At 50.9% G+C, this 17999-nt stretch overlaps 1 protein-coding gene across 1 annotated transcript; it reads right to left on the bottom strand.

The window, feature by feature from the left end:
• Positions 1-661: 661 nt before the first annotated feature.
• On the bottom strand, positions 662-1627 carry LOC142363658 (olfactory receptor 14C36-like). Its single transcript, XM_075439719.1, has one exon. It carries the CDS (start codon positions 1625-1627, stop codon positions 662-664), a length of 966 nt encoding a protein of 321 aa, XP_075295834.1.
• Between the last annotated feature and the right edge of the window lie 16372 nt (positions 1628-17999).

The following is a 17999-nucleotide window of genomic DNA, read 5'->3' as shown; positions in this document are numbered from 1 at the left end:
GATCTGCAGTACATCCCTTTGTACCCTGTTCCCCTTCTGTTCCTCCTACTTGAAACAGCCTCCCACAGGCTGTGGAACCTATCCAGCCCTATCTGCATCCCAGGTGGGGTTTAGCAGACATCCCTGCTCTGAAGTCTGCCAGGGTCTGTACAAGGAGAGAGGTCGAGAAGGGCTGGTTGTTCCCCCTGTGCAGGCACTGAACCCAGCGGGAGGAGCAAAGAGGCTGTGCAGAAAAGCTCACACATAAACCTTTGGTGAGTGGCTGGTGCTGGATAGGGCTGAACAGGGAGGACACCAGTGAAAGCTCACTGTAGTCCTATTCCCTAACACATCACCCCATATACTCCTCAACTCAGTGCATGGAGAACCCCAGCACAGCAGCACAGCCTCATGGGGAGAATATTTTCAGCTTTTTCATGACCTCAGTTTTGGGAAGAGAGCAAAGCCTGGAGACACTGGCATTTAGAAAATCCTGGTTTATTACAGAGACATGGCATGGGAGGTCACCTTTTACACTGTGCCAGACACATATGCAAAGGTAACTCTGTCAGACAAGCTGGGTTCATGGTTCTTGAGAAGCAGAATTGTCACAGGTAAAATGTCCAAAGCACAGGAGGTTCCCTAGATATGTTGGAAACCACTTGTGAAGAGATGTGGCACCTTATTGCTGTTGAAATACTACAGATTGAATTTCCTTCTTCAGGGCGTCTTTGAGCTCCTGGTTCCTCATGCTGTAAACGAAGGGGTTCATTGCTGGAGGAACCACTGAGTACAGCACTGTAATCACCAGATCAAGCAATGGGGAAGAGATGGAGGGAGGCTTCAGGTAGGCAAACACTGCAGTGCTGAAAAACAGGGAGACCACAGCCAGGTGAGGGAGGCACGTGGAAAAGGCTTTGTACCGTCCCTGTGCAGAGGGGATCCTCAGCACGGCCCTGAAGATCTGCACATAGGACAGCACAATGAAAACAAAACACCCAAAAGATAAAGAAACACTAAACCCAAGAAGCCCAACTTCTCTGAGGTAGGAGTGTGAGCAGGAGAGCTTGAGGATCTGGGGGATTTCACAGAAGAACTGATCCACAGCATTGCCGTGGCAGAGAGGAATTGAAAATGTATTGGCAGTGTGCAGCAGAGAATTGAGAAAGCCACTGCTCCAGGCAGCTACTGCCATGTGGACACAAGCTCTGCTGCCCAGGAGGGTCCTGTAGTGCAGGGGTTTGCAGATGGCAATGTATCGGTCATAGGCCATGATGGTCAGAAGACAATGCTCTGCTACTACTAAGAAGGAAACCAAAAAGAGCTGGGCAGCACACCCTGCATAGGAGATGGTCCTGGTGTCCCAGAGCAAATTGGCCATGGCTTTGGGGACAGTCGTAGAGATGGATGCCAGGTCAAGGAGGGAGAGGTTGAGGAGGAAAAAGTATATGGGAGTTTGGAGGTGGTTGTCACAGGCTACAGAGGTGATGATGAGGGTCTTTCCAAGGAGGGCAGCCAGGTAGATGCCCAGGAAGAGCCAGAAGTGCAAGAGCTGCAGCTCCAGTGTGTCTGCGAATGCCAGGAGGAGGAACTGGGTGATGGAGCTGCTGTTGGACAGGTGTTTCCTTTGGGCATGGGATCCTGTCATTAGAGGAAGAATCAATAAAGTGTTAGAGGAGAATTGTCATTGGAAATGCAAAGCCATACTCCTAGAACTTTAATACTGCTGAACTTCTGAGCATTTTCCATTCATTTTCAATGAGAACTTCCTTCAGCTTCCTTGTTCGAGGTCTGGTTGGTGCTGGCTGAAGGTACTGTAAGGAGCAGGACCTCTGTCCTCCGCCTTTTGAGGAGTCTGCCCTGCTATGCAGCAAGGAGCTCATGGGAGTAGTGGTGTCAGGGGTCTATTCTGGTGTCTGACTTGGTCAGATGAAACCGCTCCTCACAGAAAATCACCTTGTCAGCCTCTGCACTCTCAGTGCTAGGAACGGCAATAACAGAGAAAAGTTGGAGAAGTTTGGGGTTCATAAAGCTCCCCCAGCTTACCTGGGGAGTTTTCTTGGAGTTCAGACACCTTCAGCATTTCTGCTGCACTCAGGGAGAAGAGAGGGACACTGGTGAGGCATATGAAATTGCTTCTGGCTTAATGCAGAGTGAGGGCAGCTGGTCTGTCCCTCTGACTTCTTCTGACCTGCCCTGGGCTTGTTCTTTGTGAGATGGAAGGTGATCACACTGCTGCATTACCCTGAAAAATAACCAGACGCTACTGAAAACAGAGGGATTCAGTGCAGACTGCTAAATGTCTCACTCTTTCTAAAGGTCTCAGCACCTCACTTCTAGCCAAGGACACTCATGGCTCCTTTCACCAACCCAACAGCATTTCCTCCATTGTAGCATCTCTGTGGTTCTCCGTGGGGCTTTTAGGTAATAAAAGGTTGTGAGGAGAGAAGTTCACTTTGTAGAGGGCAGCTCAGAGCTTGGAAGTACACCTCAAGGAGACAGCCAAGTGTCCTAACAATAGCATCTGATGAAGGGAAAAGCAGCTGATCCTCCAGCCCCACAGACTGCATTGACCACAGCCCCACAGGGGAGATGAAAGTTGGGGCACTTGTTCCCACGGACACGCCTGCAGGAAAGGACCCACAAGATCAGTCTGTGACTCTGCAGCTGAAACTCCAGCTCCCTAACGAAGCTGATGACAACAATGAAACAACAATAGGAATAACACAGACAAGAGAAGAAACAAGCAAATATCCAGCAATAGGGTGTCTGAGAGAAGCCAGGGCAGAGGTAGCTGGGCCCTCAGCACAGCGTTACCCATACCCAGCTGGGCACGTCGCCTCCCAGACACCAAAACTGCCGGGCAGTTGAGCTCTGAGCCCCTGTCATCTGCAGCAGAGAAATGGAGATGTGGCTGGAGAGCTGCCCCCTGGCTCTGCTGGAGCTCTGCTGCAGAGGAGGTGGTTCATGGTTTGGAGACCTCAGCCCTGAGGGCAGAGGCTGTGCTGGGTGGGAGAGAAGGCAAGGGCTCTTACTCAGAGGAAGGGCTCTGCACCGGAGGGGATGATGCAGAGTTTTATGATTTCTCCCTCCCATCACATCTGGTTTTCCGTTCTGCTTCTTCCCTGATGATATATCTGCTGCCTGGAAATTTTCCTCCTGGAAGATGTTTCACTCTCCCATGTCTTTTCCATTACAGAACTCACAGACCCCATCCCAACCCCTGTGCACTCACCCTGGCCCTACAGAACCCTGCCTGTTTGCAGGGCACTGCCTGGGTTCATGTTCCTGTTTGCAGGTGGAAAATGAAAGGTCAGGCTAAGCCTGGTAGGTCCAGGAAAGGTGATGCTGGTGCTGTCCATAGGCAGAGGAATGACTGAGTGTGCTTTAGGAGGCTCCTATCAGAGTTACTGATCACTGGCTCAGGAATCTCAGTGACTGCTTCAAGGCTGAAAGCTCCTGTTCCATTTATCCCTTTTACACCGCACTCCCTCTTCCAAAAGGGAAACTGATAACACAAATTGAGGAAGTTTTTGTTATCTTTACAGTAATCCTGCGCATGACCTTCTTCTTGAGTCAGCCTTAGGAAATATTCTGGGGGTGAACTGGAGCTGTGAGCAGCTGACCCATGCAGCAGTCTCCTGGTAGGAGAAAAACACTGCCCTACTGGGGGTCCCTTCTTCCACCCACAGATTCTCCCCACAGCACCATCAGGAGCTCTCCGGGCAGACTGAGCACTGACCCCAGCATACAGACTCCTGCAGTAAAGGGACCCTGCTCTGGAGGACCGTCCTGGGCACACTTGGCTACACACCTGGCTTAACATCCTACCAGTAATCTCCGGAGAAGGCAGTCAGCATGCCCTGCTCCTCTGATGGCAGGGCAGGGAAAAACTTCTCTGGAACGTGTCTTCCTCCTCTAGGCTTGAGAAGCTGTGACAATCCTCCACAAAGATCCTGTAGGCTGTAGGATGTGCCAGCTTTTGGAGATCCCTCCAGCAGCTGCAGATTCACTGCCCTGCTTCCAGGGACTTACCATTTCATGGGTTGTGAAAATTTCTCCCTCAGTGAGCTCTCAGCATCTTCCCACCAGACACTGCCTTTAACCTATGTCCACCTCTCACCTCTCCCCTCGCTGCCTGCAGGCGGTGCCCTCAGCCCTACTGTGCTTTGCAGAGGAGCTGCTCCTGGGCACAGTTGTTTCTCTGCAAGTGCTGCCCACTTGCCAGGAGTTCCCTCCATCCCAGGAGCCCAGCCCAGATCAGCAGCAGAGGACCAGCACAAGGCAGCAATATCCTTACCCACTCTTGCCTCCCTCGAAGTGTCTTTTGGTCTCCAGGACAACTTGCTGTGAAACAGGCTGAAGTAATCAGTCCTGTTGCCTCCCTCAGCTGGGGAGAGACACTCAGTTTCAACAGCGTCATTTCTCCTCTCAGAGAAAGAGTTAGAAACAAAAATCACCTTTCCTTGCCCCATCACAAGACAGGACAACCAGAAAGTGACAGGAAGGAATCTCATTTGCCCCTGCTGAGGGAAGGGATTGAGCCTAGTCATTCGAGGCATCTCATCCTGAGTTTGAAGTCCTGAGGACTCAGGTCTCTCTCATGCTCACCACAAAACCCACAGGAGGTGGGACTCCTCTTGCCTCAATTGAGATTGGCACAAAACAGCCTCCTGCATGGCAGATCCTTTTCTCAGCTCCCTTGGTAATTAATGGAGGTGGAGAGCAGGAGGAAGATGTTCAGACGCAGACACTTGGTGACAGGTTTAGTTCCAGAGATGACCAAGATGCTTGCTGGTAACTACAAGCTCTGATGGAGCAGTTTAAAGAGACAGGGCAGCGTCTGAGGGCACCTTCCTGGAGGCTGGTGGGAAAACCTTTTGGCCAACTTCAATGACAGAAAGTGCCCACCTTGAAGACAAATCAACCTTTAAATGTTCCTTATGTCCAGGGCTGCTGATGGATGTAATCATCCTGACCAAATGGAGTCCTGTGGCACAGGGAGAACAAAGTCTCTCCCTTTCTGTTCTCCGTCAGCTGTTTTGTCCACGTGGCCTTAACAGTATGATGGGGTTTGTCTCCTGCGCATCCCTTCATTGCCTAACCTCATTCAGGGCAGCTGAATCTTCATTTATTTCACATTTACAGACACCTATGACTGTGGAATGTGCCAGGGCTCTCCAGGACAACTGCATGCATCTGACATGGACAGTACAAGTCCCATGCAGGAACCCCATCCTCTTTCAGAGTCATTGTGTGACAGGCACCACCCAGGGCATCTCACACAGATTTCGTGCCTTTGTGCAGTCACTGAGTCCCACCACTGCAGTGATGCAAGGTCTGTCCCTTCTCTACCCAGTGGATGCATGGCAGTGCATGAACACCAAGCACATCACAGCAGGGTCTCCACTTGAGGGCATTCCCTCTCAAACTCTGCTGGATCTTCTCTCACCCATCATTTAACCATCCCTTTGATGGTACAGTCATGGATCAGGCTGGTAGTGATGTCCTAGCTGACAGGGGAAGTCCCAGAGGACTGGAGGATCGCCATTGTAACACTCATCTACAAGAAGGGCTGGAAGGAATGATCCTGGGAGCTACAGGCTTGTCAGCCTGACCTCAGTGCTGGGCAAAATTATGGAGTGATTCATTGTGAGTGCGCTCACAGGACATGTGAGGGACAACCATGGGATCAGCCCCAGCCAGCATGGATACCTGAAAGGCAGGTTCTGCTTCACCAACTTGATCTCCTTCTATGACCAGGTGACCCGCCTAGTGGACAAGGGAAAGGCTGTGGATATTATTTGCCTGGACTTTCGTAAGGTCTTTGACACTGTTCCCCACAGCATCCTCCTGGAGAAACTAGCTGCCCATGGTTTGGATGGGTGTACTCTCTGCTGGATAAAGAACTGGATGAATGGCTGAGTGCAGAGAGTGTTGGTGAATAGTGCCAAATCCAGGTGGTGGTCAGTCACAAGTGGTGTCCCCCAGGGCTCAGTTTTGGGTCCAGCCTTGTTTAACATCATTATCAATGATCTGGATGAGAAGACAGAGCTCTCCCTCAGTAAGATTGCAGATGACACCAAGCTGGGTGGGAGTGTCGATCTGCTCAAGGGTAGGAAAGCTCTGCAGAGGCATGTGGACAGGCTGGATCATGGGTTGAGGCCAACTGTATGAGGTTCAACAAGACCAAGTGCCGCGTCCTGCACTTGGGTCACAACAACCCCATGCAACGCTACAGGCTTGGGGAGGAGTGGCTGGAGAGCTGCCCAGTGGAAAAGGACCTTGGGGTGTTGGTCGGCAGTTGGCTGACCACGAGCCAGCAGTGTGCCCAGGTGGCCAAGAAGGCCAATGGCATCCTGGCTTGTGTCAGGAATAGTGTGGCCAGCAGGAGTAGGGAGGTGATCGTGGCCCTCTGCTCGGCACTGGTGAGGCTGCACCTCGAGTGCTGTGTTCAGTTTTGGGCCCCTCACTACAAGAAGGACTTTGAGGTGCTGGAGCGTGTCCAGAGAAGAGCAACAAGGCTGGTGAGGGGTCTAGAGAAGAAGTCTTACGAGGAGCGACTGAGGGAGCTGGGCCTGTTTAGTCTGGAGAAGAGGAGGCTGAGGGGCGACCTTCTTGCTCTCTACAACTACCTGAAAGGCGGTTGTAGTGAGGTGGGTGTTGGTCTCTTCTCCCAGGTACCTAGTTACAGGATGAGAGGCAATGGTCTCAAGTTGCATCAGGGGAGGTTTAGGTTAGATATTAGGAAAAGTTTCTTTCCTGAAAGAGTGGTCAGGCGTTGGAATAGGCTGCACAGAGAGGTGATTGAGTCACCATCCCTGGACATGTTCAAAAAATATGTGAATATTGCACTTTGGGACATGGTTTAGTAGGCATGGTGGTGTTGGGTTGATGGTTGGACCTGATGATCTTAGAGGTCTATTACAACCTATGATTCTATGATTTTCATGGTGTGCCTGGATCACAGGATGTCCACACCCAAGGACATTTTCAACATCATCTCTTCCTTCCTGACATCAGCTTCACCTCCACCACAGGCCCCCAGGGCTGCAGAGACATAGCAGACAGCATACCCCTCTCCTGGCCTTGCCCAAAGCAGGGTTTGCTCTCTTTGTGGGCACCTCATTTCTCCTTTACATTGCCACCTGTCGTCCCCTCCAGCATGTCTCAGCTCTGAAGCAAAGCCTTTGCACACACAAGGCCTTGGGCGCTTGGTAACAGGTTTCTTTCTGTAAGTCTGCTCTCCGCCCCGATAGGCCACAGCTGAGGTGCTGCAGCCCAGACATGCACCAGTGGCCTCAGCCTGGGGCACAGGGAGGAGGAGCTGGAGGCCCCAAGCTATCTCTTCATCCCACCTGGAGTGAAGAACGACTGAGGCATGCTGAGACAGCTGACATGATTGGGGTGCTGTGATGGGTGGATACAGATGAGAAGGAGAGACAGGCCAGAAAGATCAGGAGGGAGGTGTCCTCAGTGTGAAGGAGCTGCTTAGATGTGTGGAGCTTCTCTATGGGATGAACTATTTGGGTAAGCCCTTATGGATCAGGTTCAGAGGAGAAACTGGTAAAGGTGACATTGTGGTGGGAGATAAAGAATGAATTAATGTCCCTTTGCTGACTTTAATCACCTTGGCATTTCCTGGAAGGGGACCGCAACAGCATGAAAATTGTCCTGGAGGTCTCTGGAGGGTCTTGGTCAAGACCCAGCTTGGGACACTGGTCTTTACAGCTCAGCTGTGAGATTGATCAACAATGGTGATGTTGATATGCATCTACAACTCACAAAGAAGGGAGAGTTAATCATGGAGGTTAAAACCTGTGTCAGCCTTGACTGCCATGACCATGAAATAATGGAGTCTCACCTCCCAAGGGGAATGACAATAAAAGAGAGTAGATGTTAGACCTCAAATTGTTCTCCCAAAAGTGTGGTCATTTACCCAGTGCACAGTACGCCAATACACACACAGAGCAGAGGTGTTGTCTTTCTTGCAGATTTGTGTAGATGTTGGTGCTAGGTGATAATTCCACAAAGCTAGCACAATGTTTAGCAGAGTCACAAGTTCTATATACTCTTACCAAAACAAAGCAATTACTCATTGCATTCTGACTGGTTCACCACGTTACACGCTTGTCATAGAAGTTTACTCCTTCCTTGCTTAACTATGCATACTCGCAAGCTGGGGAGGTGCAGACTTTTTGGTTCTGAATTGAGTCGGTGGTTGCAATCTCCCCCTGCCGCCTTTACCTTTTTCCTAGTTTTCCTCAGTCTTTGTTAACTTCATGCTTCTTTGGCAATCGTCCAGCTTTCAGTGCCTTCTGGGCTGGATGTTCCCCTTTTATCAGTCTGTTAGCTCCTCTTCAAGGACACAATAGTTAGTAAGGCATGCATTGATTATACAAAGTAGTCAAGCCTAAAATTAAACAATGTCAGAAGGACAGAAGCATTTCTGCCCTGTGTCATAACAATGTGAGCATCACTATGCTCAGAATATCACTGCCCGATATGAAGATAAGCAGACTTTGGCCTAGTCCTGCAACTTTTAATGAGGGAGCCCACGCGAGCAGTACACAAAGGCAGCACAGCTCAAGACATCTGGCCTTTGAAGATGGTGTCTTTCAAGCAGGAGGCTGTGCATGTCAATAGTCAGGAAAACAAGCAGAGCTATTGGGAGAGAAACTTGGGGAAACGGGAAACTCATGTGGGAGCTCTATGTAAAAAAAGAAGGATACAAGAGTTGGATGCAAGGGTGGAAACAGAGGAGGAATTCAGAAATGTGCTTGGGTTTAGAAAAGCCAGCGCTCCGCTGGAGTTGACACTTGCAAGGGAGTTCAAGGCCACAGCAACGGGCTGGTACTCCTTTAGCACAGTTAAAGCAGAAACAAAGATGGTGTGTGGCCACTGCTGAATTCAGCAAGAGCGGAGGTAGATATGTCTGAGATTGTATGTGTCCTCTTTGCCTCAGTCTTCTTCAGCAAGATCTCCCCATTCCAGGTGCCTAAGAGGAAGAACTCTAAGCGAAACCCAGCAATGGATGGAGATTAAGTCACGGGTCCCTTGGATAAGGTCAACTCTTAATAGTGCATTGGACCACAGAATCACAGAATCACAGAATGGTAGGGGTTGGAAGGGACCTCTGTGGGACATCTAGTCCAACCCCCCTGCCCAAACAGGGTCACCTACAGCAGGCTGCACAGGACCACGTCCAGGTGGGTCTTGAATATCTCCAGAGAAGGAGACTCCACAGCCTCCCTGGGCAGCCTGTTCCAGTGTTCTGTCACCCTCAGAGGGAAGAAGTTCTTCTTCATGTTCAGACGGAACTTCCTCTGCTTTAGTTGGTGCCCATTGCCCCTAGTCCTGTCACTGGGCACCACTGAAAAGAGTTTGTCCCCATCCTCCTGACACTCACCTTCCAGATATTTATAAGCATTTATAAGGTCCCCTTTCAGCCTTCTCTTCTTCAGGCTGAACAAGCCCAGCTCCCTCAGCCTCTCCTTGCAGGAGAGATGTTCCAGTCCCCTCATCGTCTTTGTAGTCCTCTGCTGGACTCTCTCCAGTAGTTCCTCATCTTTCTTGAATTGGGGAGCCCAGAACTGCACACCGTACTCCAGATGAGGCCTCACCAGGGCACTGTAGAGGGGAAGGAGATCCTCCCTCGACTTGCTGGCCACACTCTTTTTAATGCATCCCAGGATGCCATTGGCCTTCTTGGCAGCCAGGGCACACTGCTGGCTCATGGTTAACCTGTCGTCCACCAGGACACTCACGTCCGTCTCCGCAGAACTGCGCTCCAGCAGGTCCACCCCAACCCTGTACTGGTGCATGAGGTTGTTCCTCCCCAGGTGCAGGACCCTGCATTTGCCCTTGTTGAACCTCATTAGGTTCCTCTCTGCCCAACTTTCCAGCCTATCTAGGTCTCGCTGAACGGCAGCACAGACTGCTGGTGTATCTACCACACCTCCCAGTTTGGTGTCGTCAGCAAACTCGTTGAGGGTACATTCTAACTCTTCATCCAGGTAGTTGATAAAGAAGTTAAATAAAACTGGGCCCAGTACTGACCCCTGAGGGACACCACTTGTTACCGGCCTCCAACTAGACTCAGCGCCGCTGATGACAACCCTCTGAGTTCTGCCATTCAGCCAGTTCTCAATCCAGCTTTTGCCAACTTGCCCTGCACTTTTTGTCCACGAGCTCCTCAGCTCTCACAGTGTGGATGTGCTCCTGGCAGGCAGGAGGGAAACTAGAGAGCCTTATCCAGCTGGGAAACCTCTCAAGGGTAGACCCAGCTCCTCTGCAGATATTCATTCAGTCAAGTACCTGGACCCAGAGTCCCGTGGTATCCCCATTGCTAGCACCCAGATGCTGATATTAGCAGCCCTGCTGCAGTTGGTGCTATACACACCCTGTGTCCTGCTCACCAGCTTGAAGTTCACTACCATTCACACATGTCCACTATGAAGGGAGAAGTCAGTCCAGGGCAGCGTACTCAAGAGAAACCTGGCAAAAATTCAACCAGACCCTTTTATATCCTTTCCCTATGTTTTCCCATTTTAAACCCCAACAACAACTTGGTTGCTGATTGTCTTTTCCTTTAAAATCAAAAGGAATCTTCATGAGCAAAATCACCAAGACCTGGTCTGAGTGTCTTAATCTCATCATTACAAGCCATATGCAGATTGCATGCTGCAGGCATCCTAGTCAAGGGAAGGTTGAAAGGGAAATTGGATGAAGACCACTGCATTGGCTCTGTGGGTCTATGGAAGAGATATTTCCAAAGAGGGTGTGGAGAAGTTGCTGTGGACACAAGTAGATGGAGATGTGCTCTGGAAAGACAGAGCAGCCAGCGGCTGAACCTGTGAGGAGCTGTGGCCTGTGGGAGACCCAGAGCAAGTCAGGGACATTCCTGAAGGACTGCAGGGCCTGGACTCGGTCATGGGAGGGATTTCGTAGTGGGGGCTGGTCAGTGGTCTTGTCATGCCTGGGCTCAGCCACATCAGCTGACTCCAGTGCAGCTGAGCCGCTAACCTTGTATCCTCTCCTGCATAAACAGTGGCAGAAGAGATCATCTATATTCAAGGCAGAATTCAATCCAGACTTCTTCAGCCATTCCCCTATTTATGGAAATATCCTGTGTGGAAAATGTCTAATCACCCATCCTTCCACAAGACTAGCCTCTCCCTGCCCTGCCTCCCAATCCCTCTGCCCCATTTTGGAGTGGACATAAACTCACTGAGAGTTTCTCTTCAAGTGGGGCTGAGACTGTTGCAAGGTGGAGAAAAAGCCTCCTTCACTGTCAAAGTGATAGGGACACTCAAGAAGAGGGATTGAACCCTCCAAGACAGTACGACTGTTCCATCGTGCTCTGCCCCAGTTCCTCTCAATCACAGCACACAGATCTCGAGATGAAAGATGTGAAATTCAAGGACAGATTTTGGGAGGGAGCAGTGATGACAAGGATCCAGAGCTGCATGCAAACTCTAGCCACCCCAATGGGAAAGATACGCAAACCCTATGGAGACTGGGTGCCTTTTCCTATTGTAGTGTGTCTCTGGAGAGGTTAGGGCTCTCTAAAGCTTTCTCCCTGTGTGTCCTGGGTTTGGCCAGGACAGGGTTAATTTTCACCGGACTCCAGGAAGGGGCACAGCCGGGGGGTGGGGGCTGACCCCACCTGGCCGAACAGAGCCCGGTATTCCATACCATGTGACGTCACGCTGGGTTCCGGTGGGGGGGGGGCGGCGTGGCGGGAACTCACTCGTGGCTTGGGGGGACGCGGCGCCGGTGCTGTGCGGGAGAGCAGCTGCCTGGGTCGTGCAGTTCGTTGTTGTGTTTTCTCCTTATTTGTACCGTTGTTGTTCCTGTTTCCCTCTGTTTGCTGTTCTGTTAAACTGCCCTCATCCCGACCCACCAGTTTCTGCCTCTTTCTTTTCATTCTCCTCCGCACCGCAGCGGGGGGGAGGGGCGGCCGCGTGGCACTTTTGTTGCCGGCGGCAGCCAAAACCAAAACACTGTGCTCACCTGGGGTTTGTGGCCTAGCTCTTGTTGATCACGTCCTTTCTTATCTGAAGATGCCCTTCTTGCAACTTTAATCCCAAAAATAGGATGTCTTGAGCAGGTCCCTTGACTTTGCTTCCATTTATGGCACAACTGGCTTTCAGAAGGATTTGTATTATTTTCTCTCCTTTCTCAAAAAATTCTTCTGCTGTATTGCCCCATATGCTGATGTCATTGACGTACAGCAGATGTTCTGGAGCTTCACTCCTTTCCAACACAGTCTGGATTAGTCAATGTCAGGGCAGCTGATTCCAGGTGTCCTGAACACCCCTCCAAGGGAAAGCAAACTGTGGCCTGCACTCTGCTGCCAAAGGGATGGAGAAGAATGCATTAGCGATGTCAATTGTAGCGTACCACTTGGCTGCCTTTGACTCCAGCTGATATTGAAGTTCTAGCATGTCTGGCACGGCAGCACTCAGCAGTGCTGTGACTTCATTCAGGCCACGGTAGTCTATTGTCAGCCTCCACTCTCCAGGAGATTTTCTCACTGGCCTTATGGGACTATTAAAGCGTGAGTGAGTTTTGCTGATCACTCCTTGACTCTCCAGTTTATAGATCAACTGATGAATGGGTTTAAGGGAGTCTTGGTTGGTGTGGTATTTTCGCCGGTGCACTGTTGTTGTAGTGATTGGCACCTGTTGTTCTTCAGCCCTCAGCAACCCCACAACGGAAGGATCCTCCGAGAGACCAGGCAAAATGGACAGCTGTTGAATTTCTTCCGTCTCCAAAGCAGCTATGCCAAAAGCCCAGCGATAACCACTTGGGTCCTTGAAATAGCCTCTCCTGAGATAGTCTATCCCAAGGATGCACGGAGCCTCGGGGCCAGTTACGATGGGGTGCTTCTGCCACTCCTGCCCAGTGAGGCTCACTTCAGCCTCCAATACACTCAGCTCTTGGGACCCCCCTGTCACTCCAGAAATGCAAATGGACTCTGACCCTTGGAAATCTGATGGCATTAAAACACACTGTGCACCAGTGTCCACTAGAGCTTTCTACTCTTGTGGATCTGATGTGCCAGGCCACCAAATCCACACCATCCAATAAATGCGGTTGTCGCTTTCCTCCACCTGGCTTGAGGCAGGGCCCCTCTAATCCTGGCAAGAGAAGTTTCTGCACACCTCCTGTAAAAATGACTTAGAAGTCCCTTCAAACGAACTGGAAGCACGATCTAACTGTCTACCTTGTCTGGAGGGCTGCCCGCTGGAAACTGGAGTGGCATTTTTCCTAGAAGAATTGTAGTTTGTGATTTTTTTTTCCTTGCAACTCACGTATGATTGCTGTTGCAGTATGACATAAGGGTATGGTACTGTAGCTTTATGCTGTCATAGCTGTACAGTAATAATATTACAGAAGAAGCCAGGTGAAGAAGTCTAGGCTGAATCTCACAATGAACAGGACAAGTGCAGGGGCGATCCAACCTGATTTGATTTTGGTACCCAGCAATCCAAAAAAACCTTGCTCAATAGCCCCTGGAGTGATCCACAGCCACTGCTGGTTGTTCTCCTCCAGAATCCAGCTTCAGGGCACCAAGGGTTGGGAGAACTTGTGGGTGAAGACAGAGTCAAAGAGGACAAAGAGTTCCTCAGACAGATCTACACCTGCTCTTCATCACTTTGATGCCCTTGGACTCCCTTGCAAATGTTATCTCCTGGGGAGCTTTTGCTTTCCTAAAACCCTCCTTATGTCTACATTCCTCCTTGGAAGTGAGATCCTCTGTCCACACCCTCTCTGCTTCCCTTTTTCCATGGAGCTTCCTGACATGTTGCCTGTTTAGCGTAGCTGGTGTCCTGAGAGGTGCCCTTGGTTGCTGGAGTATCAGCTTGTACCCTTTATGGGTTTAGAGAATGTTGTCCTTGAAAGCAGTTGCACTGAATTCTGCTGCCCTTCAGTGACACTGCCCATTGGAAGTTCCCGGTCTTGGCCAAAGTCTGCCACTCTGAGACCTGGCATATGCACTCTGCTGCTCTCCTTCTGCACTCCCTTTGGGAGCTGAGACTCCACTATGGCTTTGCTAGTGGAGCCAAGGCTGACCAGGATGACACAGGTTTTCAGATCCCGGTGAACATCCCGTTTGTTGGTCCATGTGTACTAAAAAGCTGATGCAAAGAGCCTCCAGACACATAAAGGAGCATTTGCACTCTGCTGTCCTGTGAATGTCATGGGAGTCAGCTGACTCTTGGCTGCCAGCTCCCTACCAAACCTCTCTCTCACTCCCCCTCCTTCTTTGCTCACCTTGGTGTCTGCAGGGTTGTTTCTCTCATTCTTCTCTTTTACAGCTGCTGCCCACTCTCTTTTGTCCTTTCTCCAGTAGGCTATCAGAGAAGGGCCACTACATTTGCTTACTGGCTCAGGTTTGGGCAGTGGCTGGTGCATTTTGGAGGCAACAGAAACCTGCTATGTCCAACAAGCAGCTGTTGCTCTCTTCTCACCTAAACCACCTCTGCAGCTCCCCTCACCACTACCAAAGCCTTGCCATGGAAACCCAATACACAGGGTCATTAAAGTCCCCAGTAAGATGTGAGGCCTTTGATCGCAAGACTTCCTCAGGCTGGCTAAATAAGAATTAGGACCCTTCCTCACCCTATTATAGGTTCTTTATGTCAGAACAGAGGTGTGCTGGACTTCAGCCATGGCACCAGGAGCAGGCTCAGACATGAAACAATGAAAGGTGTTCCCAAGTGCCCAGGGTCCCATGCAAGCAAAGCTTTGCTTTAGTGCATGCTGGTGTGGAGGTCAGATGGCAACGTAAAGAGGAAATGAGGACTCCCTAACGAGAGAAAAACCTGATGATCCCTCAGGAGCAGAGACATGCAGGGCTGGACTCTGCATCCCTGCCAGGAGAGGCTTTTGCTGTCTCTGGTGTCCCTGCAGCCTTGGGGGGCCTATGGTGCAGGTGAAGCTGATCACCAGGAAGGACAAGGTGTTTCTGAAAATGTGCTTGGCTATGGAAAAGCCTGGGATAATTATTGATCTGTTCTTTGAATGTATCGTCAAAGACATAACTAAAGGATGTGGGAGAAGCACTGCGTACATCTACTGGATAAAGATGGGACAGACCTCTCCCTGTGCCACAGGACTCAGGCTGATTACATCCATCAGCAGCACTGGACATAGAAATAATTGCAGGTTCAGTTGTCTTAAATGTGATAAGGAGAAGTGACATTGCTAGAAAGAAGTTGTTCTGCCCAGCAGAGGGAGGGAGAGTGATGTCAGTGATGACTTCAGCCTGTTTCACAGCAGTATCTCTGGAGACCCAGAAACACCACAAGGGAGCCCAGAGTGGGCAGAGAAAGAGCCACCTTGAGCTGGTCCTCTGCTGCTGAGCTGGGCTGGGCTCCTGGGATGGAGGGAGCTCATGGCAACAGGGAACACTTCAAAGAGACAGCTGTGCCCAGGAGTAGCTCCTCTGCAAAGCACAGTAGGGCTGAGGGCACTGCCTGCAGGCAGCGAGGGCAGAGGAGTGAGGCAGAGAGGGGTTAAAGGCAGCGTGGCATGGGAGGATGCTGAGAGCTCACTGGGAGAGAAATCTTCACAACCTGTGAAATGAAGTCCCTGGAAGCAGGGCAGTGAATCTGCAGCTGCTGGAGGGATCTTCAAAAGCTGGCACATCCTACAGCCTACAGGATCTTTGTGGAGGATTGTCACAGCTTCTAAGGCATAGAGGAGGAAGACATGTTCCTGAGACGTTTTGCCCTGCCCTGCCATCAGAGGAGTAGGGCATGCTGACTGGATGCCCCCCTTCTCCAGGGATTACTGGTAGGATGTTAAGCTGGATGTGCAGCCAGGGGTGCCCAGGATGGTCCTGCAGAGCAGGGCCCCTTTACCACAGGAGTCTGTATGCTGGGGTCAGTGCTCAGCCTTCCCAGGGAGCTCGTCATGGTGCTGTGGGGAGAATCTGTGGGTCAAAGAAGTGATCCCTGGTAGGGCAGGTTTTTTCTCCTACCAGGAGACTGCTCCATGGGTCAGGGCTGCTCACAGCTCCAGTTCACCCACAGGCTTTTTCTGAAGGGCTCATTCAAGGAGAAGGTCATGGCACGGATTGCATAAAATTAATGAAAATTTCCTGAATTTGTGTTTTCAGTTTCCTGTTTTAGGAGGGGGGGCAGTGGAAAAGGGATAAATGGAAAAGGAGCTGTCAGCTTTGAAGCAGTCACTGAGACTCCTTAGCGAGTGATCAGTAACTCTGATAGGAGCCTCCTAAAGCACCCTCTGCCTATGGACAGCACCAGCATCACCTTTCCTGGACACATCAGGCTGAATCTCACCTGTCCTGCTTTCAACCTGCAAACAGGAACGGGCTCCCAGACAGCGCCCTGCAAACAGGCAGGTTTCTGTAGGGCCAGGGTGAGTGCACAGGGGGTGGGATGTGAGCACTGACAGGTAAAGACAGGGGACAGGGAAATACCTCCCAGGAGGAAAATCTCCAGGTAGCAGGATTATGATCAGGAAAAGACAGGAAAGGAAAAGCAGAAATATTGTGGGAGGGAGATGTGAGAAAAATCTGCATCATCCCCTCCGGTGCAGAGTCCTTCCTCTGAGCAAGCCCCCTTGCCTCCTCTCACAGCCACCAAAGCCTCTTCCCTCAGGGCTGTGGGCTCCAAGCCATGAACCACCTCTCCTCTGCAGCAGAGCTCCAGCAGAGCCATGGGACAGCTCTCCAGTCACGTGTCCATTTCTCTTCTGCAGGTCATAGGGGCTCAGAGCTCAACTGCCCAGCAATGTTGGTGTCTGGGAGGCGGCGTGCACAGCTGGGTACGGGTAACGCTGTGCTGAGGGCCCGGTTGCTTCTGCCCTGGCTTCTCTCAGCCAGACCCTCCCTGCATATTTGGTTGTTTCTCCACTTGCCTGTGTTATTGCTGTTCTAATTTCATTGTTTCTGTCAGCTTCTTTAGGGAGCTGGAGATTCACCTGCAGCATCACAGGCTGATCTTTTGGCTCCATTCCTGCAGGTGACTCCATGGGAACAAATGCCCCAGCTTTCATCTCCCCTGTGGGGCTGTGGGCACCGCAGTCTGTGGGGCTGGAGGATCAGCTAATTTTCCCTTCACCATATGCTATCCTTAGAACACTTGGCTATCTCCTTGATGTGTCCTTCCAAGCTGTGAGCTGCCCTCCACAATGCCAACCTGTCCTCTCACACCCTTTTGTTATGTGCAAGCCCCATGGAGAAGCTCGGAGATGCTACAGGGGAGGAAATCCTGTCGGGTTGGTAAAATGAGCCATGTCCTTGGCTAGAAGTGAGGTGCTGAGACCCTGAAAAAGGGTGAGACATTTAGCAGTCTGCACTGGATCCCTCTCTTCTCTGTAGCATCTGGTTGTTTTCCTGGATAACACAGGAATGTGCTCATTATCCACCTCATGAAGAATAAGCCCAGGGCAGCTCAGAACAACTCAGAGGGACAGACCAGCTGCCCTCCTTCTGCACTAAGCCACAAGCAATTTTTACACCTCACAAGACTCCCTCTCTTCTCCAGAAGTGCAGTAGGAATGCTGAGAGTTTCTGACATCAAAACACACCCCTAAGGTGACATGAGGGAAGCTGTAGGAACCCAAAACCTCTGAGACTGCCTTCTGCCATCCCCATTCCTTAGCACTGGCCGTGCAGATGCTGAAAATCCCTTCTGCAATAAGAGCAGATTCCTCTGGCAAAGTCTCACACCAGGTCTGGACCTTGGCCCACAATGCCCATGAACCCTTGTGCCACCATGCCCATGAACCCACCGCTGCAGAGCAGAGCTGGCTCCTTGGCAGCCCATGGGAAGAGATCCTGCTCCTCCTGGTATACTCTGCCAGCATCAACCAGAGCTGCAGCCACAGAGCTGAAGGAAGGGCTTTGTGAAAAGGAATGGGGTGTGTAGGAAGCAGGGTGAGATTCTAGGAGAATAGCTTTGATTTTCCTCCGAGAAGTCTGCCCTAACTCTTCACTGATTATTCCTCTAGAAACAGGATCTCATGCATAGAGGAAGCAA

Source organism: Opisthocomus hoazin, chromosome 19 (genome assembly GCF_030867145.1).
Source record: "Opisthocomus hoazin isolate bOpiHoa1 chromosome 19, bOpiHoa1.hap1, whole genome shotgun sequence".
Classification (NCBI taxonomy): domain Eukaryota; kingdom Metazoa; phylum Chordata; class Aves; order Opisthocomiformes; family Opisthocomidae; genus Opisthocomus; species Opisthocomus hoazin.
The sequence above is the reverse complement of the archived record's forward strand: the minus strand, read 5'-3'. Positions and strand labels throughout refer to the sequence as shown.